We start from the raw sequence: 26,709 nt of genomic DNA, 5'->3' as shown, positions 1-26,709 counted from the left end.
GAACTTATCCTCTGCAGCAGAGGTAACTCTGGGTCTTCCATTCCTGTGGCGGTCCTCATGAGAGCCAGTTTCATCATAGCGCTTGATGGTTTTTGCGACTGCACTTGAAGAAACTTTCAATGTTCTTGAAATTTTCCGTATTGACTGACCTTTATGTCTGAAAGTAATGATGGACTGTCGTTTCTCTTTGCTTATTTGAGCTGTTCTTGCCCTAATATGGACTTGGTCTTTTACCAAATAGGGCTATCTTCTGTATACCCCCCCTACCTTGTCACAACACAACTGATTGGCTCAAACGCATTAAGAAGGAAAGAAATTCCCACAAATTAACTTTTAAGAAGGCACACCTGTTAATTGAAATGCATTCCAGGTGACTACCTCATGAAGCTGGTTGAGAGAATGCCAAGGGTGTGCAAAGCTGTCATCAAGGCAAAGGTTGGCTATTTGAAGAATCTCAAATATAAAATATATTTTGATTTGTTTAACACTTTTTTGGTAACTACATGATTCCATACGTGTTATTTTATAGTTTTGATGTCTTCACTATTATTCTACAATGTAGAAAATAGTAAAAATAAAGAAAAGCCCTTGAATGAGTAGGTGTTCTAAAACTTTTGACCGGTAGTGTACTGAAAACTCTATTGAACGAAAACTCCACGAGAAAGTCTGTATGGCCAGCAAGTGGGAGGATTTTCAGCAGTTTAATTAAATGTATTTATTTATTTACAAGGAAACCACATCTGCAAAGCCTGCATAAGGAAAGTCTGAATACCAACTACTGAGAAGTCAATAGGAAAGACGTGCGTAGGAAAGGCATACATTTCCTAATTCTGAATCGACCCCTACGTCCATAGTACACCATTGTCTTGGCTCCGGACAACCATCCCAGTGGGAGTAGCAGAATGAAGTTATCCCCAGACGTTGATCTAAGGTCAGTGTTGCATTGCTTCCCTCAGTGGTAAAGGTTAGTATTTGAGGAGGGTAAACTGTTTCTCGATCTGTGGCAGAGGGAGAATTCCACCCGCAGTACAACAGCTTCTCTAAAGTCAGGGGTTAGAGGTTAATGGTCCTAGCGGCCCCCTCAATGATTCGTCAAAGAAGGGCAGAGGGGCGTCTTGGCTGAGCAGGGGCATCCTCTCTCCGAGCACAGCGTCTCTGAAGTTTGGTCGTCTCCAGGCATAGACCACGCTGTTCAGACAGCCCTGCAGCGACACCGTCACCGCCTGCAGTGACACCAGGATGGGAATGGAAGGGGGCACCTAGTCAGTTGCACAACTGAATGCATTCAACCGAAATGTGTCTTCTGCATTTAACCTAACCCCTCTGAATCAAGATGGAGTATAGTGGGTAAGGATAAAGCATTATGGGTGCTTATCTTAGTGTCATTATGCATTTTACATAGCTAAAGAAGGCTCTCTAGGGGAAAATGGCAATTCATTTCCCCCTAGAAATACTGACCTGTATAACATATAGGGGGAAGAGATTCTCTTGAGGTATGTCTGGTATCACAGAGAGGACAACCAGAACAAGAGCTGTGGACGGGACAAAATAGATTATATTAGTCCTGAGGTTGGAGTTACAAAGTTACACGCATACAGGGTGTGTGTGTGTGTGTGTGTGTGTGTGTGTGTGTGTGTGTGTGTGTGCATGCGTGCGTTTGTGGGGAGATGACTTTGTGTACCTGGCGTCCAGCAGAAGATGATGACCACCATCATGTAGCGAACAGTGGAGAACACACCCCTCAGCCGTTTCCTGGAACGTGCATCTCTCTCCACAGGAAATAGTCCCTCCTCCTCATACCTGCGATACCTGCTGCCCACCTTGTAGTAAACCACCTGTCCATCACCATCACCATAACTCATCATTTTCATGATCATCATTCTTCATTCTATTGGCTGTAAACTACTGTAAATGAACCCATGTTTATGAGATAACTATGGTGATTGTTGTACTGTATGTTAGATTAGTGAAGATCTATGGTACTTACTGTGCAGCACACCAAAACTGGTATCACACTGACGAAGAGGAAGCATCGTATGAAGATATCATGGATCTGTTCCTGGAAAACAAAACAAGGTCTCATTCAATATGCTGTCCAGTCCCTTTATGAACAGATCAAATCAAATCAAATTTTATTTGCCACATGCGCCGAACACAACAGTGAAATGCTTACTTACAAGCCCTTAACCACAATGCAGTTTTAAGAAAAATAATTGTGTTAAGTAAAAAATAGATAAGTTAAAAATAACTAATAATTAAAGAGCAGCAGTAAAATAAAATAACAGTAGGGAGGCTATATACAGGAGGTACTGGTACATAGTCAATGTGCGGGGGCACAGGTTAGTCGAGGTAACTGAGGTAATATGTACATGTCGGTAGAGTTAAAGTGACTATGCATAGATAATAAACAGAGAGTAGCATCAGCGTAAAAGAGGGGGTGGGGTGGGGGGCCAATGCAAATAGTCTGGGTAGCCATGATTAGCTGTTCAGGAGTCTTATGGCTTGGGGGTAGAAGCTGTTAAGAAGCCTTTTGGACCTAGACTTGGTGCTCCGGTACCGCTTGCCGTGCGGTAGCAGAGAGATCAGTCTATGACTAGGGTGGCTGGTCTTTGACAATTTTTAGGGCCTTCCTCTGACACCGCCTGGTATAAAGGTCCTGGTGGCAGGAGGCTTGGCCCCAGTGATGTACTGGGCTGTACGCACTACCCTCTGTAGTGCCTTGCAGTCGGAGGCCAAGCAGTTGACATACCAGGCAGTGATGCAACCAGTCAGGATGCTCTCGATGGTGCAGCTGTATAACTTTTTGAGGATCTGAGGACCCATGCCAAATCTTTTCAGTCTCCTGAGGGGGAATAGGCTTTGTCGTGCCCTCTTCACTACTGTCTTGGTGTGTTTGGACCATGATAGTTTGTTGGTGATGTGGACACCAAGGAACTTGAAGCTCTCAACCTGTTCCACTACAGCCCTGTCGATGAGAATGGGGGCATGCTCAGTCCTCTTTTTTTTCCCTGTAGTCCACAATCATCTCCTTTGTCTTGATCACATTGAGGGAGAGGTTGTTATCCTGGCACCACACGGCCAGGTCACTGACCTCCTCCCTATAGGTTGTCTCATCGTTGTCGGTGATCAGGCCTACCACTGTTGTGTCGTCGGCAAACTTAATGATGGTGTTGGAGTCGTGCCTGGCCATGCAGTCATTGGTGAACAGGGAGTACAGGAGGGGACTGAGCACGCGCCCCTGAGGTGCCCCCGTGTTGAGGATCAGCGTGGCAAGTCTGATGTTATCTACCCTTACCACCTGGGGGCGGCCCATCAGTAAGTCCAGGATCCAGTTGCAGAGGGAGATGTTTAGTCCCAGGGTCCTTAGCTTAGTGATGACCTTTGAGGGCACTATGGTGTTGAACGCTGAGCTGATACAACATGGGTGGAACCAGGTATTTACTCACTATATCTGAGCAGTGGTCCCTCCAGATATGCAGGAAGGGGATACAGCTAAGAGGAAACACAATCACAGAGAGATGTGAGACATTCATAAGAAATGTTTTGCTAGAGTATGTACATTTTCTCTCATTAAAGTGTCATAAGCATGCAAATGGACCAGGACGAACCCTGGCCTTCGCAGCACACAAAGACACACACACACACCTGTTGCAGTATGTGCTAGCTTCACCGTTGTTTGCCGTCATCTGGCTGGGTGGTACCAGGACTAAAGTCATCACGTACACAAAGTACATCACCAACGGTATAAACCTGTAGGGGCATCACACACACACACACAGTCCGGGACATACTGTATGTTGCTTTTAAGTCACTACGCAGATCAGTTTGGTTAAAAGCAGGGATGTTTTTATTTGGAAATGAAATAGTTTGACTCACCACACACAAGTATATACAGGCACAACCCCCACCCTTTGTCTACACTGGGACTGGGGGGAGAGAGGGATATTAGATTTTAGAATAAATCAAACAAAGTTGTGTGCGTGTGTGTGTGTGCATGCGTGCGTGTGTAGGAGCCCTTGGTGGATGGTTGGGTTCTCACCTCTTCCTCTCTTGGTCTCTCCCTCCATCCCTCGACGGCATGCTTTGACTCCCAGGCATACACTACCACCAGGAGGAACGACACAAAGTAAAACATCTGGAACAGAGAACACACACACACTGTTAAATTATTATAATAGCAAATGGCACACAGTAAAGTGTCAAGAGCACTACAGTTAAAGGTCTATAATAGAAAGGACAAGCAGTAAAACTTTGCTCGTCACACTCTGTCTCTGCAAATGACATGGCATTATGTCATGCTCCATGACATAACACAGCATAGAACAGTTCATCCACCACCAATTCTGTCTGACTTACACATTCCTCATGAACGAAAAATGCTATTAAAATTAGATCATGCTGAAGCACTCAAAGACAGACTGTATGTACACTACCGTTCAAAAGTTTGGGGTCACTTAGAAATGTCCTTGTTTTTGAAAGAAAAGCAATTTTTATGTCCATTAAAATAACATAAAATTGATCAGAAATAAAGTGTAGACATTGTTAATGTTGTAAATGGCTATTGTAGCTGGAAACTGCAGATTTTTTATGGAATATCTACATAGGCATACAGAGGCCCATTATCAGCAACCATCAGTCCTGTGTTCCAATGGCATGTTGTGTTTGCTAATCCAAGTTTATCATTTTAAAAGGCTAATTGATCATTACAAAACCATTTTGCAATTATGTTAGAACAGCTGAAAACTGTTGTGCTGATTAAATAAGCTATCAAACTGGCCTTCTTGAGACTAGTTGAGTATCTGGAGCATCAGGCTCAAAATGGCCAGAAACAAAGAATTTTCTTCTGAAACTCGTCAGTCTATTCTTGTTCTGAGAAATGAAGGCTATTCCATGCGAGAAATTGCCAAGAAACTGAAGATCTCGTACAACACTGTGTACTACTCCCTTCACAGAACAGCACAAACTGGCTCTAACCAGAATAGAAAGAGGAGTGGGAGGCCCCGGTGCACAACTGAGCAAGAGGACAAATACATTTGAGTGTCTAGTTTGAGAAACAGGCGCCTCACAGGTTCTCAACTGGCAGCTTCATTAAATAGTACCCGCAAAACACCAGTCTCAACGTCAACAGTGAAGAGGCGACTCCGGGATGCTGACCTTCTAGGCAGAGTTGCAAAGAAAAAGCCATATCTCAGACTGCCCATCTTTTATTTTTATTGGCCAGTCTGAGATATGGCTTTTTCTTTGCAACTCTGCCTAGAAGGTCAGCATCCCGGAGTCGCCTCTTCACTATTGACGTTGACACTGGTGTTTTGCGGGTACTATTTAATGAAGCTGCCAGTTGAGGACCTGTGAGGCGTCTGTTTCTCAAACTAGACACTCCAATGTATTTGTCCTCTTGCTCAGTTGTGCACTGGGGCCTCCCACTCCTCTTTCTATTCTGGTTAGAGCCAGTTTGCGCTGTACAAGATCTTCAGTTTCTTGGCAATTTCTTGCATGGAATAGCCTTTATTTCTCAGAACAAGTATAGACTGACGAGTTTCAGAAGAAAGTTATTGACCAAGTTTCTGACCATTTTGAGCCTGTAATCGAACCCACAATTGCTGATGCTCCAGATACTCAACTAGTCTCAAGAAGGCCAGTTTGATTGCTTCTTTAATCAGCACAACAGTTTTTAGCTGTACTAACATAATTGCAAAATGGTTTTCTAATGATCAATTAGCCTATTAAAATGATAAACTTGGATTAGCAAACACAATGTTTCATTGGAACACAGGACTGATGGTTGCTGATAATGGGCCTCTGTACGCCTATGTAGATATTCCATTAAAAATCAGCCGTTTCCAGCTACAATAGCCATTTACAACATTAACAATGTCTACACTGTATTTCTGATCAATTTGATGTTATTTTAATGGACAAAACATTTCTAAGTGACCCCAAACTTTTGAACGGTATTGTATATCTATACCTTATGTACAGTTGAAGTCGGAAGTTTACATACACTTTGGTTGGAGTCATTAAAACTCATTTTTCAACCACTCCACAAATTTCTTGTTTACAAACTATAGTTTTGGCAAGTCGGTTAGGACATCTACTTTGTGCATGACACAAGTAATTTTTCTAACAATTGTTTACAGACAGATTTTTTCACTTATAATTCACTGTATCACAATTCCAGTGGGTCAGAAGTTTACATACACTATTTTGACTGTGCCTTTAAACAGCTTGGAAAATTCCAGAAAATGATGTCATGGCTTTAGAAGCTTCTGATAGGCTAATTGACATCATTTGAGTCAATTGGAGGTGTACCTGTGGATGTATTTCAAGGCCTACCTGCAAACTCAGTGCCTCTTTGCTTGACATCATGGGAAAATCAAAAGAAATCAGCTAAGACCTCAGAAAAAGAATTGTAGACCTCCACAAGTCTGGTTCATCCTTGGGAGCAATTTCCAAATGCCTGAAGGTACCACGTTCATCTGTACAAACAATAGTATGCAAGTATAAACACCATGGGACCACGCAGCCATCATACCGCTCAGGAAGGAGACGCGTTCTGTCTCCTAGAGATGAACGTACTTTGGTGCGAAAAGTGCAAATCAATCCCAGAACAACAGCAAAGGACCTTGTGAAGATGCTGGAGGAACAGGTACAAAAGTATCTATATCCACAGTAAAACGAGTCCTATATCAACATAACCTGAAAGGTCGCTCAGCAAGGAAGAATCCACTGCTCCAAAACCGCCATAAAAAAGCCAGACTACGGTTTGCAACTGCACATGAGATCGTACCTTTTGGAGAAATGTCCTCTGGTCTGATTAAACAAAAATAGAACTGTTTGGCCATAATGACCATCGTTATTACATTTACATTTTAGTCATTTAGCAGACGCTCTTATCCAGAGCGACTTACAGGAGCAATTAGGGTTAAGTGCCTTGCTCAAGGGCACATTTACGTCATTTAGCAGACGCTCTTAACCAGAGCGACTCACAAATTGGTGCATTCACCCTATAGGCAGTGGGATATCCACTTTACAATTTTGGGGGGGGCAGAAGGATTACTTTATCCTATCCCAGGTATTCCTTAAAGAGGTGGGGTTTCAAATGTCTCCGGAAGGTGGTGAGTGACTCCGCTGTCCTGGCGTCGTGAGGGAGCTTGTTCCACCATTGGGGTGCCAGAGCAGCGAACAGTTTTGACTGGGCTGAGCGGGAACTATGCTTCCGCAGAGGAAGGGGAGCCAGCAGGCCAGAGGTGGATGAACGCAATGCCCTCGTTTGGGTGTAGGGACTGATCAAAGCCCGAAGGTACAGAGGTGCCGTTCCCCTCACTGCTCCATAGGCAAGCACCATGGTCTTGTAGCGGATGCGAGCTTCAACTGGAAGCCAGTGGAGTGTGTGGAGGAGGGGGTGACGTGAGAAAACTTGGGAAGGTTGAACACCAGACGGGCTGCGGCATTCTGGATGAGTTGTAGGGGTTTAATGGCACAGGCAGGGAGGCCAGCCAACAGCGAGTTGCAGTAGTCCAGACGGGAGATGACAAGTGCCTGGATTAGGACCTGTGCCGCTTCCTGTGTAAGGCAGGGTCGTACTCTCCGAATGTTGTAGAGCATGAACCTGCAGGAGCGGGTCACCGCCTTGATGTTGGCGGAGAACGACAGGGTGTTGTCCAGGGTCACGCCAAGGCTCTTCGCACTCTGGGAGGAGGACACAGCGGAGTTGTCAACCGTGATGGCGAGATCATGGAACGGGCAGTCCTTCCCCGGGAGGAAGAGCAGCTCCGTCTTGCCAGGGTTCAGCTTGAGGTGGTGATCCGTCATCCATACTGATATGTCTGCCAGACATGCAGAGATGCGATTCGCCACCTGGTTATCAGAAGGGGGGAAAGGAGAAGATTAGTTGTGTATCGTCAGCGTAGCAATGATAGGAGAGGCCATGTGAGGATATGACAGAGCCAAGTGACTTGGTGTATAGGGAGAAAAGGAGAGGGCCTAGAACTGAGCCCTGGGGGACACCAGTGGTGAGAGCACGTGGTGCGGAGACAGCTTCTCGCCACGCCACTTGGTAGGAGCGACCGGTCAGGTAGGACGCAATCCAGGAGTGAGCCGCGCCGGAGATGCCCAGCTCGGAGAGGGTGGAGAGGAGGATCTGTTATGTTTGGAGGAAAGAGGGGGTAGCTTGCAAGCCGAAGAACACCATCCCAACCGTGAAGCACGGGGGTGGCAGCATCATGATGCCAAAATAGATGGCATCATGAGGAAGCAAAATTATGTGGATATATTGAAGCAAAATCTCAAGACATCAGTCAGGAAGTTAAAGCTTGGTCGCAAATGGGTCTTCCAAATGGACAATGACCCCAAGCATACTTCCAAAGTTGTGGCAAAATGGCTTAAGGACAACAAAGTCATGGTATTGGAGTGGCCATCACAAAGCCCTGACCTCAATCCTATAGAAAATCTGTGGGCAGAACTAAAATAGCGTGTGCGAGCAAGGAGGCCTACAAACCTGACTCAGTTACACCAGCTCTGTCAGGAATTGTGGGAAGCTTGTGGAAGGCTACCCGAAACGTTTGACCCAAGTTAAACAATTTAAAGGCAATGCTACCAAATACTAATTGAGTGTATGTAAACTTCTGATCCACTGGGAATGTGATGAAAGAAATCAAATCTGAAAGAAATCATTCTCTCTACTATTGTTCTGACATTTCACATTCTTAAAATAAAGTGGTGATCCTAACTGACCTAAGACAGGGAAGTTTTACAATGATTAAATGTCAGGAATTGTGAAAAACTGAGTTTAAATGTATTTGGCTAAGGTGTATGTAAACTTCCGACTTCAACGGTATACCTTAGTCTAGAGGTGAGCACACAAGCTTTTTTTATTAACTTTTCTGAAGTAATTGTTTGGCCATTCACAGTTCTGTAGTGTGCTTCAAAGCTATAGAGTGTATTTGAGTGACTAAGGACAAAATTAAACTGTTTAACAAACTCTTTTGCATCTACAGAATGTTCATTCTAAGATGAGGATTATTATAGTGCATTATCCCTACATACAGTATAAGATCCACAGGAGACTGGCTCACCAGTGACAGAGGCAGTAGTGTTTCACAGATTAACACACTGGGAGTGAAGGTGTGTGTCTCATTCATTGCGCTCGTGAACATCAGGGTGACTGCTGCCAACAGATCAGCTAGAGCCAGCTGGACCAAGGGATTCACCTAAAAAGACACAGGCATTTGCGTGTTTGCAAAACTAAGAGAAAATGACAAAACATTGTACATCTATAGCCACAGAATAAATATATCCTGTCTAATGTGCTTGACGCAGGTGGGAATGAACTTGATATAATTCATAGCCTTGGTGTTACAGCTTCTGTAAGAATGTGTCAAGGGTCACATTGGCATAGCCGTGGGAAGTAGGGGTGCTGAGGATCCTGCAGCACCCCCTGAAAAATCAGAATAATAAAATAAATATTAATAATAAATATATACAGTATATATGAAACATTTTCACAAAAGTAGTGCACTGGGCCTTTACTATTCCTGTATTAGTGGACCGATATAGCCGTCTGCAGCGTGGGCAAACATCTTCCCACATTGCACATTGGTCCCAGAGAGCATCACCAAACTACTAGTGTTCTGGGTTGAGTTACTGTATGTTTAGGGTCCACGGACATTCAGTTAATAGTTTGCACTGGTACTGTTTGTTCACTGTTCTATCGTTTAAGTATGTTATTGTCTCTTTCTCCATCCCCTGTGACCCCACTAGAAGGGCCTCTCCAACTTTCGCTAGAGTAGATAGAGCAGGCAGTCCTATAGTTCTGACTCAATGAGGGAGTATAGACACAGGCAGACAGGGAGGGAGTAGCCTGGGCCATGTTCAGTAGGCCACAACGATTCGGAAGATAATGATCATGTTACAGTGGGGGAAAAAAGTATTTAGTCAGCCACCAATTGTGCAAGTTCTCCCACTTAAAAAGATGAGAGAGGCCTGTAATTTTCATCATAGGTACACGTCAACTATGACAGACAAAATGAGAAACAAAATCCAGAAAATCACATTGTAGGATTTTTTATGAATTAATTTGCAAATTATGGTGGAAAATAAGTATTTGGTCAATAACAAAAGTTTCTCAATACTTTGTTATATACCCTTTGTTGGCAATGACACAGGTCAAACGTTTTCTGTAAGTCTTCACAAGGTTTTCACACACTGTTGCTGGTATTTTGGCCCATTCCTCCATGCAGATCTCCTCTAGAGCAGTGATGTTTTGGGGCTGTCGCTGGGCAACACGGACTTTCAACTCCCTCCAAAGATTTTCTATGGGGTTGAGATCTGGAGACTGGCTAGGCCACTCCAGGACCTTGAAATGCTTCTTACGAAGCCACTCCTTCGTTGCCCGGGCGGTGTGTTTGGGATCATTGTCATGCTGAAAGACCCAGCCACGTTTCATTTTCAATGCCCTTGCTGATGGAAGGAGGTTTTCACTCAAAATCTCACGATACATGGCCCCATTCATTCTTTCCTTTACACGGATCAGTCGTCCTGGTCCCTTTGCAGACAAACAGCCCCAAAGCATGATGTTTCCACCCCCATGCTTCACAGTAGGTATGGTGTTCTTTGGATGCAACTCAGCATTCTTTGTCCTCCAAACACGACGAGGTTGAGTTTTTACCAAAAAGTTATATTTTGGTTTCATCTGACCATATGACATTCTCCCAATCCTCTTCTGGATCATCCAAATGCACTCTAGCAAACTTCAGACGGGCCTGGACATGTACTGGCTTAAGCAGGGGGGACACGTCTGGCACTGCAGGATTTGAGTCCCTGGCGGCATAGTGTGTTACTGATGGTAGGCTTTGTTACTTTGGTCCCAGCTCTCTGCAGGTCATTCACTAGGTCCCCTCGTGTGGTTCTGGGATTTTTGCTCACCGTTCTTGTGATCATTTTGACCCCACGGGGTGAGATCTTGCGTGGAGCCCCAGATCGAGGGAGATTATCAGTGGTCTTGTTTGTCTTCCATTTCCTAATAATTGCTCCCACAGTTGATTTCTTCAAACCAAGCTGCTTACCTATTGCAGATTCAGTCTTCCCAGCCTGGTGCAGGTCTACAATTTTGTTTCTGGTGTCCTTTGACAGCTCTTTGGTCTTGGCCATAGTGGAGTTTGGAGTGTGACTGTTTGAGGTTGTGGACAGGTGTCTTTTATACTGATAACAAGTTCAAACAGGTGCCATTAATACAGGTAACAAGTGGAGGACAGAGGAGCCTCTTAAAGAAGTTACAGGTCTGTGAGAGCCAGAAATCTTGCTTGTTTGTAGGTGACCAAATACTTATATAATTGTATCACACTCTCACACACACACACACACACACACACACACATATAGGTACAGGCACGCACGCACACACACACAGTCAAATATGCTCTTCCTCTCATCCACCCACCTGTTCTTGTAGGTGTCTCCTCTTTGCAATGGAAACCACCAGCACTGAAAAACTCCCAATCAAACTAGAAACAGAAAGTCAAATACCTAAATACTGATAGTACAAAATTATAGCACCATTACAGTGGCTTGCGAAAGTATTCACCCCCCTTGGCATTTTTCCAATTTTGTTGCCTTACAACCTGGAATTAAAATGGATATTTTGGGCGTTTGTATAATTTGATTTACACAACATGCCTACCACTTTTTTGTGAAACAAACAAGAAATAAGCGTGCTTGAGCGTGCTTGAGCGTGCAAACATCCCCACAGCATGATGCTGCCACCACCATGCTTCACTGTGGGGATGGTGTTCTCGGGGTGATGAGAGGTGTTGGGTTTGTGCCAGACATTTTTTTCATTTCACTTCACCAATTTTGACTATTTTGTGTATGTCCATTACATGGAATCCAAATACAAATCCATTTAAATTACAGGTTGTAATGCAACAAAATAGGAAAAACGCCAAGGGGGATGAATACTTTTGCAAGGCACTGTACAAAACAGTCAAAGATTGTGATGGAAAATAAATACAATCAAATTACAACACAAAGACATGGAATGCTAGTCTGGGTATCAGTCTTTTTAGCTAACATTCCACTTCTTGCCACTCCTGTCATGACAGGAGTGGCAAGGAGCGGAACATAATAGCTGAACAGAGATGGAATCCAGGCTAATGGTATGCAATAAAGGAATATCAAATCATAAAATGTAATGTAGGCCTATACCATGTCCTATAAACCATCAGAATAACTAGCAGGTAATAGATGCTTGACCTAGATACACACACACACACACACACACACTGTGGAGGCTGCTTGGTTGAGTGTATGTAGTAAAAGGGGGGAGCTGTCCAGTGGACTGGGTGCTGAAATGGGAGGCAGGGGCTTGGGTGGGCGTGGGGCTGTGTCCTGATCGATTGGAGGCTAACAACTCAAGAATCACTCACTGATCTCAAGACCTCTGCATTCAGATGTAGGCTACATGCATTCAAATGAAGTTTATTTCCAAAATGCTATATCCACCTCTATATATGGGGTGGCAGGTAGCCTAGTGGTTAATAGCGGTGGGCCAGTAACTGAAAGGTTGCTGGTTCAAATCCCAGAGCTGGCAAGGTGGAAAAAACTGCCCTTCTGCCCTCGAGCAAGGCAGTTAACCCTGAACAACAACTGGTCCCCGGGCGCCGTGGACGTCGATTAAGGCAGCCCCCCGCACCTCTCTGATTCAGAAGGGTTGGGTTAAATGCGGAAGACACATTTCGGTTGAATGCATTCAGTTGTGCAACTGCCTAGGTATTCTATATCCCAAAATGTGTGTTTTTTCACTAGAAATGATTGCTTATGGGCACCTTCGTGAGTGGAATGGAATGTTCATATACTGTATATTTTACTGTGATATGTGGTTGTCTCACCTTGCTATCTTAAGATGATTGCACTAACTGTAAGTCACTCTGTGTGTAAGTCACGCAGGGCATCTGCTAAATCTGCTAAATGACTAAAATGTAAAATGTAAATTTTTTACATACGTATCTCTAATTACTGTATTGATTAATTTTTTTAAATATATATATTGATGTCACAAATGTAGCATAAAACATGTTACATTTGACTGTGTAAAACCTCCCACTGGACACAGACATCAATTCAATGTCTATTCCATGCTGGTTCAACGTGATTTCATTGAAATGACGTGGAAACAATGTTGATTCAACCAGTGTGTGCCCAGTGGGCACAAAATGCAGATAGTCTCAAAATGCAGATAGCATTTTGCAAAAACATGATTATTTGTCTCTCTAAAATGAAACCATCATAAGTTCTTTAAACAATAAAAGCTAATTTACCAACATTTCTGAAAATGGATATATAGCGTTTTGGAATGAAACCCTTCAAATATAATAAGTCAAGAAAAATAACAAGGTTGTCTCTAAAATGACACATATCAAACTTGACCCTAAATAAACAAAACACATCAAGCGGTTCTTTGCAGCCAAACAACAAACTCCTCATCTACTATGCAGGCTTAAAGGACAGCATGGTAGTGCTGTAAAGAGCTAGAGTTAGGCATGGCCAACACAGTGCTTTATATTGCCTACGCCCCGAGTTATGATAAATTACGTAAGTCACATGCATGTCAAGTTGCTCAACTGGTCTGACTGGCAACACTGCAGAAATATAAGATGAAAAGACCGGAGGCCAACCATGTTATTATGAGAAGACACGTGTGTGAAGTCAACTTCTCAGTTGTGTAATTTACTAGTCTACGTTTTCAACAACAACCAAAACAAACTAAAATATTTTCTAGACTAGCCTACTATAAATTGCTTTGATTTGAAAACACATAGCCTAGGTAAGACTATTTGCACAACACTTAAGAACAGTTACATTTAGAAACACTCAGTGGTGGAAAAAGTACCCAATTGTCATACTTGAGTACAAGTAAAGATACCTTAATAGAAAATGACTCAAGTAAAACTGAAAGTCACCCATTGAAATACTACTTGAGTAAAAGTCTAAAAGTATTTGGTTTTAAATATACTTAAGTATCAAAAGTAAATTTAATTGCAAAAATATACTAAAGTATCAAAAGTAAAAGTAAAAGTATACATCATTTCACATTCCTAATATTAAGCAAACCTGATGGCACCATTTTCTATTTTTTTCCTTTTTTTAAGGATAGCCAGGGGTACATTCCAACACTCAGACATAATTTACAAACAAAGCATTTGTGTTTAGTGAGTCCATAGTAGGGATGACCATGGATGTTCTCTTGAGAAGTGCGTGAATTGGACCATTTTCGTGTCCTGCTAAGCATTCGAAATGTGAGGAGTACTTTTGGGTGTCAGGGAAAATGTATGGAGTAAAAAGTATATTATTTTCTTTAGGAATGTAGTGAAGTAAAAGTAAAAATTGTCAAAAATATAAATAGTAAAGTAAAGAAAAGATACCCCAAAAAACTACGTAAGTAGTACTTTAAAGTACTTTACACCACTGGAAACACTTAGACCTAAACTTTCTTAAATCGTAGCTGACATGCAACACTTTACATCCATGTGTCACAGATAGCTTAAGGGTGTGTGAAGTCAGTTTTGCTTACCTTAAAGACAGAGACACCAGGTACACAGTCGAGAGACCAGTGATCTAAATAAAGAAAACATTTTAGAATCAATTCAATAGTGTGCCGAAATAGCCATAAAACAGAATGAGCCTGGGCCAATAGCTAGCTCCATTGCAGCTCTGTAATATTTTTCAATGGGGCTTTTATAGCTATACCTATAATGTAAATAGGTTTAGAGACTACACATCAATTTACTTGCACCAATCATTGAAAAAATATGTCTTACCTGGTCATTGCTTAAAGTTCGATTCAAATCCATAGTGAATGAGCCGCACAATAGCCACCTAGGCAAAGTTATCCAAAGCGCACCTGTCCTTAGTCTGAAATAAATAAATCGTTATCCATGTAGTCCGCAGCACAAAATATATGATTCTTTCCATAAGTCTGAGTGTGTTATTAAAAGACAGCCCGCCCACCGCACCAAGACGCCTGCGCTTTGGACCTGTCTGTCACATGTCGATTTACCTTTGCGGCGAAAATCCCCACACCGGACAGGTGTAGGAATTTCCCTTCGGAAATGCCGTGCATGGCGGTCGTTCGATGAACCAGGTCTCATACTGGTTTGGAGATTTGGGGAAAAGACCAGAGAGTTGCCTATAGAGAACCCTATACATCCTATAATAATAACTGTTTATTATATATGTTAATTATTTGTTTGGCATAGGCTACATAATGCATGTACCAGCTTTTAATGGGACACACAAGTTGCAGAGGAGAAACTCAAATGCAGTAAAAACATTGTTTACTCTAAACACCAGATTAACACGTTTCTCAGTGATAGTAGGCTTGCTGCCCTACTTAGCCAAACGCATCTATTGCACAGAACGTGCGTGAGTGTGCTTGCTTGTTTATGTTTCAAACAATCTCTATAATGTGTGACATTGATCACTGCCCATTGCAGAAACAAACACATTATATCCCTCACACTTCACCATAATGTAATGAAATGCATGATGAGGAGGATTAACTAATTAATTATACCCTGTGAAGTTAAATTGGGCTGTCAGAAGATAAATACTGACCAAAGAGGGTCTATCTGATGTGACGTCATTAGTTCGCGTTGCAATAACAGCGAACCCGTGTTGTAATTTGACATCTGATGGCACACAATGGAACTGCAAATAAGCAGTGTGAACAACAAGTGACATTTCTACATTCATTTTATTGTATTTTATGTGATACAAATTAGTAGTGTTGGATCGGTCAAACCTGTAAATGCAGAGTCGTTTTACTTACGATAATGTCTGCTCAAGACAATTGTCCCTGCATTAGTTTAATATTGCGTTGTCCATCACCACGTTGCTCCTAATGCTAATAAAGTTGAGTCAAATCGATGACGTTGGGAGTTCCACGTTGGCCCGGACGTGGCAGCATTAGAGGACAGAAAGGATTCTTGCTTGGGAGTCACAAACAGATAGATTCACACCTCTTGTCTCAAGAACGACAAGAATTTAGAAACGCTTTCCTTAAACATTTGAGACATTCACGCACAACATGGGGCTCCTAATCTCGTCAGTTTTTACCAGACTGTTCGGCAAGAAACAGATGAGAATACTTATGGGTAAGTGTCGGCTGTTAACTAGCTGATGTCAGCTGGCTAACTTTGGCTTTCAAATGTACTGTAAAACATCACAGTCTAGTGAGTTACTAACATATATATATATATATATATATAACAAAAAAAGTTGAATCGTTGGACCCAAATGGTGTAGCTAGGATAGTAACGGTGACCAGTTAGCTAACAGTAGCTAACGTTAGTTCATAGTTGTCCAAAAAGTGTTGCTAGCTACTACGTAGCTAACTTTTTGGTGGTTGACTTGTGTCAACATACTTGCAGAAAGTTCAAATATAGTTAGTTATTTAACTAGCTAGCTACTTGTACTAACTGTATATTTAAGTTAGCTAGCTAACGGGTATAGAATAATAGAAAACTAACCAGCTAGTTACAAAAATCCCTCTAACAATGTTGTTTCTTGGTCTGTCGTGAGTGACTAGCTAGTTTGCTAGTTCTAGCTCACGTTAGTTAGCCATCTGTTTAGCTAGCTATCCGTCATTTGCGGGTGGGTTTTCGTATCTTCATGCAGCAATCGACACGGATAAGCTACACCGTTAATAGCTACAATAAAAATGTCAATGTGATGTTAGACATTGGGTATTTTTTTGAATGCACTTTGTTGCATGTGAGAATGAGATCGATTTATTTGAACATTACGTTTGTTTTCTCAGTGGGTTTGGATGCTGCAGGGAAAACGACTATCTTGTACAAACTGAAGCTGGGAGAAATAGTGACCACCATTCCAACTATCGGTAAAACACACACACACACAGTCAAACAGTCACACCCACAATTCACCCTCCAGTCTCACCTGCTCTTGCTTGATTGCATTGTTGGCTTTACTCCCCCACCCCCCATAAAAAAAAAAAGTGGTTGTCCCACTGGCTATCATAAGTTGAATGCACCAAATTGTAAGTCTCTCTGGATAAGAGCATCTGCTAAATGACGTAAATGTACATTTAGGTATGATTGACTTAGGTAGAATATTGGACTGCCACTAACCACATTCATGCACTAGTCTATAGATATAATAATATATTGCCATCCATCTAATACATGGGATTGACATTTAGACTTCATATATACATACATACATACATACAGGTTCTCCACCACCCCTCAAAGTTTCCAACGCGATACCTCATGTGACTCCAATGGTTTTTGAACACTGGGAATGTTAATTTCAGATATTTGTGTAGTGCGTTTGTTTAATGACCTTTCATGGTCTGTGTGTGTGACAGGCTTTAACGTGGAGACGGTGGAGTATAAGAACATCTGCTTCACGGTGTGGGATGTTGGTGGTCAGGACAAGATCAGACCCCTCTGGAGACACTACTTCCAGAACACACAGGTAAACGCACACACCAAAAGGGAACCGGGGAGGCTACAGCCTACTCTTTTACTTCTCTCATGTAATGCCTCAGGGCATCCTCCTCCTCTCTGACTGTTCTGCTCTGACTGTGTTCCTCCCTCACTCAGGGTCTGATCTTTGTAGTGGACAGCAACGACAGAGAGAGAGTGGCTGAGTCTGCAGAGGAGCTCTCTAAAATGGTAGGTATATTTACTGTATGTATGATATGTAGTTAATGATGGGTATATTTACTGTTGGTATGGTATGTAGGTCTGTAGACTTGCTAAGTGTCTTGGCTGGGTCTGTTTATTTATAATTGACTGGACATTGAACCTGAAACTTTGTGTGAAACAATTTATTTAATCACAGAGCACAGTGTTGACTTTCTGAACAAGAGCTCATTATCTCAAACTAGTGATCTAATCACTCTCCCCCTAGCTCCAGGAGGATGAGTTGAGAGAAGCAGTGTTGCTGGTGTTTGCTAACAAGCAGGATCTTCCCAATGCTATGGCAGTCAGCGACCTCACAGACAAACTGGGACTGCAGAGCCTCCGCAGCAGAGTGGTGAGTCTGTCACAGACCTAGACATACAAACACTAATGCAGGCACACTTTTCTCAATGTTGATCATTTTCTTTCTCTCTCTCCCTTCTCAGTGGCACGTGCAGGCGACCTGTGCGACCCAGGGCACAGGACTGTATGAAGGACTGGACTGGCTTTCCAACGAGCTGTCCAAGCAATAACACCGGACATCACAAGAGAGAAAAGCCGAGAACGAGAGTGAACCACAGAGATAGAAGACTGACACCTTCAATCAAGAGAAGTTTGGTCTTGAAGAACTTGTGCCCATAGAATGGACAGGACTTGTGGACAATGCAATCAATACATACATACATGAACAGCTTATTATTTTACTACTCTTTTTACTTCACTTTCTTTTACTTTAGACGAGTATCTGAAGGGATAACAGTAATCTTCACTTTTTCCCAACCTCATATTTTGCAGCAGATAAACTGACGCTTTCAATTGCGTGTTTAGCAAATGGCTGCTCTGAGACACCATGGAGATGCCTCTTCCTCTGTAAAGTGTTCTGCTGGGTTGACGTTGCCCACAACCACTGATCCTGGGTCAGACCTTTTTAAATCTGCCTATGGTTAAGATTAGGATTGGGGGTGTTGTAATCTGATCCTAGATCTGTGGTAAAGGGAAACTTCTACCACAAACTGTTCAGGTCCACTAGACCTCATGGACATTTTCGTTGAAACAACCCTGACCCTTTACCTCTCACCCCTGTGACCTCACTGCCATGCTATTTCACCTCTGTAAGGGACAGACGTTTCTAGAATGAGATTAAGAATAAGATGACAGTGATGTCATAAATCTCCAGTTTGAGGAAGTTTTTCTGCACTGGGAGCCAAATGGAACTCCTCCCAGTGAATGGAACAGAATGGAACCACTGGAAACAGTTTGCTCCTGGTACTACCTGTTTTCGCCATATTATTGTAGGGTAGCTTTGCTCTGGGCTCTCCAAATAGAAAAGAGGAGATGCTTTTTATGGGCCACAATTATGTAATAACCCATTTCCTTATGTGCTTTGATGTAAGCTGTGGGAAGCTGAAATTAGTAGGTAGAAGTTGCCGCTAAACGTTGAAACAGGTGTTTGATACTTTTTCATCCTCCTAATGATTCAGGTTAGGATGGGTAACCTGATCCAGGATCTGTGGTTAGGTACAACTTCTACCTCGAATGAGCTCAAACGACATACATTTTTTTTGGTCTTGTCTAGTGAGAATGTGCACCTCCTAACCCAGGCTGTGGCCCTGTTCTATTACTTAGAAAATGATTTCTTTCCTCTCGCCCGTCCTTGAAGTTATTACATATCTGAAGTATTGGCTTGAAACAATGGTGTCAAGGAAGGAAAGGGAAGAAGGCGGAAGGATGTGTTTTCTAAGCATTGAAACCAGGCCAATATCAGTGTTGTACAGTTCAGTGGCATGCTTGGCTCAGCAGTGCTTGCTTGTTTGTTACCGGGCGCACTCTTCTGGTATTTGATGGCTGATGTTGAGTGCTTAATCTGACCCTCCCACACACACCCCTGCATGTCCCTGAGCTGTGCATACATTCCAACTGACGGATGCTTCTGGAAACTACATAAAGCTGCCACTCAACTTTGAATGACATGATAACTAATTATGTTTTACAAAACATGTATAAATAAATCCACCTGTTAAATTGTCTTTGTCTGAGGATTTAAATGTAAATTGATAGAGCTTGTGTTTTGAATGTGAGGATATGGATACTTCAGTTTGCGTATGTAATTCTCTGTGTAGATTGTGTTAAGGAATGTTTAATGTACCCATGCTCCATGTTTGGCAGCCCAAAGCTTTAGGTCTCTCCGGCTGAAGTGAATCAGCTCCTCCCTTCTGGCATAGTTCCAAAACCAACACTAGAGAAACATGAAGGGTGACTGTGCACATTCACTTACACCCTGGCTGAGTGGAAATCTGGAATCAGATGAAACAAGGATGAAAATGACTTGTCTGTCTAATGTCCTTAACCTCACACACAGTGCCTGAGTCAGGTTTTACCTAAAGTATAGAGGGGGTGTGAAACTATAGTACATCCTGCCACATCTCGGTTTAGGGTGAAGTTGCCCCTAGTTCTAATATTGGGTCAGGTTTGCATTTCCCCCACTAATGGTTAAGGGGAGGGGAAACTTCAACCCGGAGCCCTCATCTCTTAGGCCTTAGTTCTGTTAGTTGTGGTACTGTACATGAACTAGAATAATATTTGGTATTTGTGATATCAGGTACAATGATATCACAACAGTTGTCTTCATTTCTAATGGAAAACTTGTTCAGAGAAATGTGCTCACGGGACTGTTCAGACAGATCATGACATTGCAGTTGTAATCCACCAGGGGGGGGGTTCTTGGTTAAATATTTTGTGTTATGTGCAGTGTCACCTCGGTTTATTTCTGTTGGGAGAAGTTGGGTACATTGTGTGTTTGTGTGGGAGCAGTCAGTATTGGTATGAAATGTGACTGAGAATGCTATATTTGTCTTTCAGTTCAAGGACAGATACCTTATTTGTTAAGAGTGGATTGGTCAAACGCTACAGTAATCCTCACAATAATATTCACAAGTTTCCTTATTTTATTTGTGTAACTGAAAATACATACTTTTTGAATAGGCCATGTTACTCATGACTTCAAAAGCTACAACAAAAAAACAATGCATCAGGATTCATTTCTAAATATAAAGTAAGATATACTCAAAATGATCATCCTCACATCAGCATAATATTTAACAGTTGGTTGTTGCAGATTATTGACACACTGATAACATGATAATTAATATGGGGTTATGGCATGCATTCTATTTAGGGTATGGTCATAGGAACTGACTTACTCCCCACTGGGCACACACTGGTTGAATCAACGTTGTTTTCACATCATTTCAATGAAATTACATTGAATTGAGGTCTGTCCCCAGTAGGTCTACTTAATTTTAGGGTGTTTGTCAGTGTTGTTTTCCACAGATAATAAAACGTGGAACAAAAAGTTAAATTGAGATGGAAGGGTGCTGATGTGAAAGTTACAGTATATAAAGACAGGGTTTGATGTTAGGAGCTTTGTATTGGTATTTTATTGCCTTCTAAAAAGAACAGGTGTACTTGTTGAAACAGGTGCCTACCCAGCTAGCACATAATGTTCTGAGAACCATATGTTTCTTAGAGCTTGGTGAGAGCATGGTTGTCCTATGGTTTGCATACAACCTTCCCACAACTTTATGGTTATGGTGCAGAATTTTGCTTGGCTTTAGAACATTCTTAGCACATTTAAGGAACTTGACAAAATAACGTTACATTTTGGAAATGTTCTCCAACTGATTTGTTAACATTTACATTTAAGTCATTTAGCAGACGCTCTTATCCAGAGTGACTTACAAATTGGTGCATTCAACTTAGGATAGCCAGTGGAATAACCACTCTTTTTTTCTTCTTTTTTTTAAATGGGGGGGAGGGGGGGTAGAAGGATTACTGTTATACTATTCCAGGTATTCCTTAATGAGGTAGGGTTTCAATTTTGACATGGGAATGTTCTCAAATAGTTCAGAAAATGTTAAGAAACAACATTCTCCTGTGGGAATTTCAGTTCTTCAGCATAACGTTTCCTACAGGTTTCCTCATGGTTCTATTTTTTTTAAAACAGAGTCGATGTCCGTGCCCGCACATACATCTAATTAGCATAATACAAAAATCCCAATGAAAATCTGTCTGTTTAAGCTAGAGATATCTTTTTGCATGGGCTGCGTCTTAATCTACCGCATCCACCGAAGTTGGCCTTCCGCATCTGCAGTGGAAGGTGGCAGGGCTACAGCAGTGTTTGTCAGACCAGGAGACATCCCAAAAATAGGTCTTCTCACGAAAACGTCTGTAGCGTCCGAACCATTTGGGGTTTGCTCAATGACCCCCACAAGCCTCACAAGACTCCCTGTGCAACCTAAAAATAAATATTCCCAGAACAGGCAAAATGTTCACTTCCGTTCTCAGAACGTAACTTATGGCTACGTTCCCAGAACCAATGGGAAATCAAAAACGTACGTTTTCACAACTTCCAAGGAACCAAATTTGCTAGCTGGGTAGAAGCCTAGAAACAAATAAACCATATCTGAGAAAAGGAGAGGCAGCAGAGAAACGAAACTTAAAGGGAAAGAAGAAACGTGTGGCAAAGAGCCACTGTGCTCAGCCCGTGCACGCCCACACACACACAATGCAGGCTGAGGGTGTTAGGTGCTTTCCTGTGGCCCTCAGCATTGTAATGACAGATCAGGAGGGGGAGGAGAGAGTTTGTTCAGGATATAAAAGGAGGTTGCAACGTTTGATCTGTCCTTTCTATCCTGCGGAGCCCTCCGCTAAAGGATTCGGGTGAGTTTCCTTTCTATAGAGATCTAATAGCTTGTATAGTGAGTGATTTGTTTTATGTACTTTGTTTGTCATTCAGTTTGCATGCATTTCAATATCATCAAACCCAAATATTGTATTTGTTTTGTTGTACAGTTACAGTTACAGGAATAGGTTACAGTTTTTTCTTTAGATTCAAATGTCTATAGTACAAGATAACTTTGACAAGACTATAATACATGGTAAGATTATTTGTTAAACATCAATGCTGTACCGGGAGGATGTATCAGTATCGCCTGCGTCACTCACATACAGTTGAAGTCGGAAGTTTACATATACTTAGGTTGGAGTCATTAAAACTTGTTTTTCAACCACTCCACAAATGTCTTGTTAACAAACTATAGTTATGGCAAGTTGGTTAGGACATGTACTTTGTGCATGACACAAGTAATTTTTCCAACAATTGTTTGTGGACAGATTATTTCACTTATAATTCACTGTATCACAATAACAGTGGGTCAAAAGTTTACATACGCTAAGTTGACTGTGCCTTTAAACAGCTTGGAAAATTCCAGAAAATGATGTCCACAAATCTGGTTAATCATTGGGAACAATTTCCAAATGCCTGAAGGTACTGCGTTCATCTGTACAAACAATAGTACGCAAGTATAAACACCATGGGACCACGCAGCCGTCATACCTCTCAGGAAGGAGACGCGTTCTGTCTCCTAGAGATGAATGTACTTTGGTGCGAAAAGTGCAAATCAATCCCAGAACAACAGCAAAGGACCTTGTGAAGATGCTGGTGGAAACTGGTACAAAAGTATCTATATCCACAGTAAAACAAGTCCTATATCGACATAACCTGAAAGGCCGCTCAGCAAGGAAGAAGCCACTGCTCCAAAACCGGCATAAAAAAGCCAGACTACGGTTTGCAACTGCACATCGGGACAAAGATCATATTTTTTGGAGAAATGTCCTCTGGTCTGATGAAACAAAAATATAACTTTTTGGCCATAATGACCATCGTTATGTTTGGAGGAAAAAGGGGGCAGCTTGCAAGCCGAAGAACACCATCCCAACCGTGAAGCACGGGGGTGGCAGCATCATGCTGTGGGGGTGCTTTGCTGCAGGAGGGACTGGTGCACTTCACAAAATAGATGGCATCATGAGGAAGGAAAATTATGTGGATATATTAAAGCAACATCTCAAGACATCAGTCAGGAAATTAAAGCTTGGTCGCAAATGGGTTTTCCAAATGGACAATGACCCCAAGCACACTTCCAAAGTTGTGGCAAAATGGCTTAAGGACAACAAAATCAAGGTATTCACAAAGCCATCACAAAGCCCTGACCTCAATCCTATAGAACATTTGTGGGCAGAACTGAAAAAGCGTGTGTGAGCAAGGAGGCCTACAAACCTGACTCAGTTACACCAGCTCTGTCAGGAGGAATGGGCCAAAATTCACCCAACTTATTGTGGGAAGCTTGTGGAAGTCTACCCGAAACGTTTGACCCAAGTTAAACAATTTAAAGGCAATGCTACCAAATACTAATTGAGTATATGTAAACTTCTGACCCACTGGGGAATGTGATGAAAGAAATCAAATCTGAAAGAAATCATTCTCTCTACTATTGTTCTGACATTTCACATTCTTAAAATAAAGTGGTGATCCTAACTGACCTAAGACAGGGAAGTTTTACAATGATTAAATGTCAGGAATTGTGAAAAACTGAGTTTAAATGTATTTGGCTAATGTGTATGTAAACTTCCGACTTCAACTGTATATGTGTGTCCTTCCTTGTGTTGCAGGACTGGTGAACCTCTGTCAGGTCACTATGGAGTTCCCACTCTGTTTGCTTGCTGTGTATTTTCTTGTAAGTATCTCATATCGACAACATGCATGTGTCTGTGATGAATAACCCTTTATGGACAATACAAATGTATAGAATTTAATTGAGCCTCTAAACATACTACATTGTAGGGCCAGAGTTGTCTTGTAGACTGACTGTGACTAAAACATAGTCTTGTCCCACAGAGAAGAGGAGAAGAGGAGGAGGAAAGGAGATGAAAAGCCTGCTCCCAAGGGCAGGTCACTAGGTCCCTGGCCGTGTCCTGGGGGGTGTGTTGGGAGTCTGTCCCCTAGCAGGTACTGACCCTCAGCATGACCTCTTAGGACCTGGTCAGTCGGGCCTGGTGAGCAGAGCCAGGAGCTGCAGATTATTTTGATCCGCAGCGACCTTGACGCACCGACGAACCCAAGCACCAGACACCCGAAGACACCTGAGACGACTAGATGAAGCTCATCCGAAGCACAAAGCTTATATTACTTACCTGAATACTTACACGAAATGTACCCTAGAATGCCGCCAGATGAAGAACCATTCTTTTCTTTCTTTTGGTTGGCTTCTGGTTGTCTGCGTTGCTTGGTTTCGGCGGGTCATGGGGGGCCTGCTGAAGAAAACGCATTCCCAAATACACTACAATGCTGAACGCATGATTTACATGAAAATGTTTAAAAAATGAACATAAAAATGGAAAAAACATTTGCAACATGAACAAACTTACCTGTGCCATTTGTACTGTAGTTGTCATTTTGGGTATTTATATTTTACATTTACATTTTAGTCATTTAGCAGACGCTCTTATCCAGAGCGAATTACAGTTAGTGAGTGCAGACATTTTTCATACATTTTTATACACTCTGATATTGATGCCACATTGTAGAGAACAGCTGCAAAGTTTTTACATCACTAATTATACTTACAGCAAGTAGTGTAGTGCAAGTAAATAATATCCAAGCCACTTGACACATCTTTAAAATCATACATACTGACAATTTCATTTCAGTCTCAGTGCATTATTTTATTTACTTTTTTGTAATTAGCTTTATGTAGGCCTAGATTAGCGTGTAGTTTAGCCTTCTCTGTTTGTTAGGTAAATACTTTCTTGAACGGGACTGCCCTCTCTCCAGACGCGCATGTACACATACACAGGCGCACGCACGTCATAGTTTGATTTTGTTGTGTCGTGTTTGTTCAGCACCTAGTAACGAAAGAAGACGCTATCTGAGAAAAGCAGAGGCAACGCGGAAATGAAACTAAATGATGGAAACGAAAGTAAAGCTTGCAGACACACAATGCAGGCTGCTGCGTGTGTGAGGTGCTGTCAGACAGGGCAGGGAATAGGACAAGGGCAGTGGAGGCTCCTCAGAGGAGGAAGGGGAGGACCATCCTCCTCAGTGAATTTAATAAAAAATAATATATTTTTTAGATAAAACTATACTAAATATATTAAAGTAACTAAATAATTGATTAAAACACTATTTTGCAAAGAAGGTCTACAGTAGCCTCAACAGCACTCTGTAGGGTAGCACCATGGTGTAGCCGGAGGAAAGCTAGCTTCCGTCGTCATCTGGGTACATTGACTTCAATACAAAACCTAGGAGGCTCATGGTTCTCACCCCCTTCCATAGACTTACACAGTAACTATGACAACTTCCAGAGGACGTCCTCCAACCTATCTGACATGTTGCCCACCCAATCAAAGGATCAGAGAATGAATCTAGTACTGAAAGCATAAGCTACAGCTAGCTCGCACTGCAGTGCATAAAATGTGGTGAGTAGTTGACTCAAGGAGAGAGAAAGACAGTAGTTGAACAGTTTTTAACAAATTAATTTCTTCAAAAATGAAGGAGAAGCAAGAGAGAAATATAGAGAGATTTAGATGTATTTATTTTCAGTTTCACTTACTTAGCTAGCAAATGCAGCTAGCTAGTTTAGCCTACTGAAACACCCTGCTCAAACAGAAGGATTACATCTTAGCTAGCTGGCTATGACTATCCAACACAACACTGGAACTCTTCCAAGTCAAGGTAAGCTTTTGGTTTTACTAATTTATTGCCACCGGGGCCGCCAGTGTAACTGCTTACTGACTGTACACTGTAACGTTACTGCATGATTGTAGCAAGTTTACTAATGCGTTAGTTCTATTACCTATGCTGACTATGGCGTTACTTGAGCTAATATGGTGACAACGATGTAGGCTGTGTGTAGCGGTTTGGCTTGGAATGGTTTTTTCTCCTGGTCACATACAGCTGATGTGTTGTGCATTGAAGTCCACAAACAAAGGTGAGAGGAGGAGAGCGCATAGAAATACAACGTGGCTGCTATGAAAGTGAACTGTGTTTACACGTGATCAGGAGTGTATTCATTACGCCAATTCTATTGAAAAATGTTTCTTAAAGGAAGCAAACAGAACAAAACAGATATAAACATACCTGAATTTGTCCAATAGAAACTCTCGTTTGCAA

The 26,709-nt window shown here is 42.1% G+C and overlaps 2 protein-coding genes and 1 long non-coding RNA gene across 3 annotated transcripts; 2 read left to right on the top strand and 1 right to left on the bottom strand.

Annotated features, from left to right (window-relative positions):
* Positions 1 to 592: 592 nt before the first annotated feature.
* On the bottom strand, positions 593 to 15,890 carry LOC121531936 (transmembrane protein 116). The gene is made up of 14 exons (XM_041837504.1): positions 15,824 to 15,890; positions 15,053 to 15,144; positions 14,814 to 14,907; positions 14,567 to 14,610; positions 11,438 to 11,501; positions 9,075 to 9,209; positions 4,040 to 4,135; positions 3,877 to 3,926; positions 3,646 to 3,750; positions 3,447 to 3,492; positions 1,988 to 2,059; positions 1,682 to 1,835; positions 1,459 to 1,532; positions 593 to 1,223 (listed from the first exon to the last, which is right to left on the bottom strand). Exons 3-14 carry the CDS (start codon positions 14,844 to 14,846, stop codon positions 1,047 to 1,049), a joined length of 1,050 nt encoding a protein of 349 aa, XP_041693438.1. The 5' UTR covers positions 14,847 to 14,907; positions 15,053 to 15,144; positions 15,824 to 15,890; the 3' UTR covers positions 593 to 1,046.
* A 58-nt stretch (positions 15,891 to 15,948) lies between these two features.
* LOC121531937 (ADP-ribosylation factor 4-like) lies at positions 15,949 to 19,728 on the top strand. The gene is made up of 6 exons (XM_041837505.2): positions 15,949 to 16,148; positions 16,814 to 16,894; positions 17,384 to 17,493; positions 17,622 to 17,693; positions 17,932 to 18,057; positions 18,149 to 19,728. The coding sequence occupies exons 1-6, from the start codon at positions 16,082 to 16,084 to the stop codon at positions 18,233 to 18,235; spliced, it is 543 nt and encodes a 180-aa protein (XP_041693439.1). The 5' UTR covers positions 15,949 to 16,081; the 3' UTR covers positions 18,236 to 19,728.
* A 2,647-nt stretch (positions 19,729 to 22,375) lies between these two features.
* Positions 22,376 to 24,956, top strand: LOC121531935. Its single transcript, XR_005994217.2, has 3 exons — positions 22,376 to 22,421; positions 24,210 to 24,274; positions 24,436 to 24,956. It is a non-coding gene; the product is annotated as an uncharacterized LOC121531935 (long non-coding RNA).
* The last annotated feature ends 1,753 nt before the right edge of the window (positions 24,957 to 26,709 follow it).

The sequence above is a fragment of the Coregonus clupeaformis genome, chromosome 19 (assembly GCF_020615455.1).
Source record: "Coregonus clupeaformis isolate EN_2021a chromosome 19, ASM2061545v1, whole genome shotgun sequence".
Classification (NCBI taxonomy): Eukaryota; Metazoa; Chordata; class Actinopteri; order Salmoniformes; family Salmonidae; genus Coregonus; species Coregonus clupeaformis.
Note: the sequence above shows the minus strand (reverse complement) of the source record. Positions and strands in the feature narration are given on the sequence as shown.

Excerpts from the sequence above, each read along its gene's own strand:
- LOC121531936 (XM_041837504.1), bottom strand. The coding sequence starts at position 14,846 with ATGGATTTGAATCGAACTTTAAGCAATGACCAG. Across the intron at positions 9,210-11,437 it reads GGAGACACCTACAAGAACAG|GTGAATCCCTTGGTCCAGCT; the intron begins GTGGGTGGATGA and ends GTGTCTTTTTAG. Across the intron at positions 3,927-4,039 it reads AGAGACCAAGAGAGGAAGAG|TCCCAGTGTAGACAAAGGGT; the intron begins GTGAGAACCCAA and ends CTCTCCCCCCAG.
- LOC121531937 (XM_041837505.2), top strand. The coding sequence starts at position 16,082 with ATGGGGCTCCTAATCTCGTCAGTTTTTACCAGACTGTTCGGCAAGAAA. Across the intron at positions 16,149-16,813 it reads ACAGATGAGAATACTTATGG|TGGGTTTGGATGCTGCAGGG; the intron begins GTAAGTGTCGGC and ends TTGTTTTCTCAG. Across the intron at positions 17,494-17,621 it reads ACTACTTCCAGAACACACAG|GGTCTGATCTTTGTAGTGGA; the intron begins GTAAACGCACAC and ends TCCCTCACTCAG.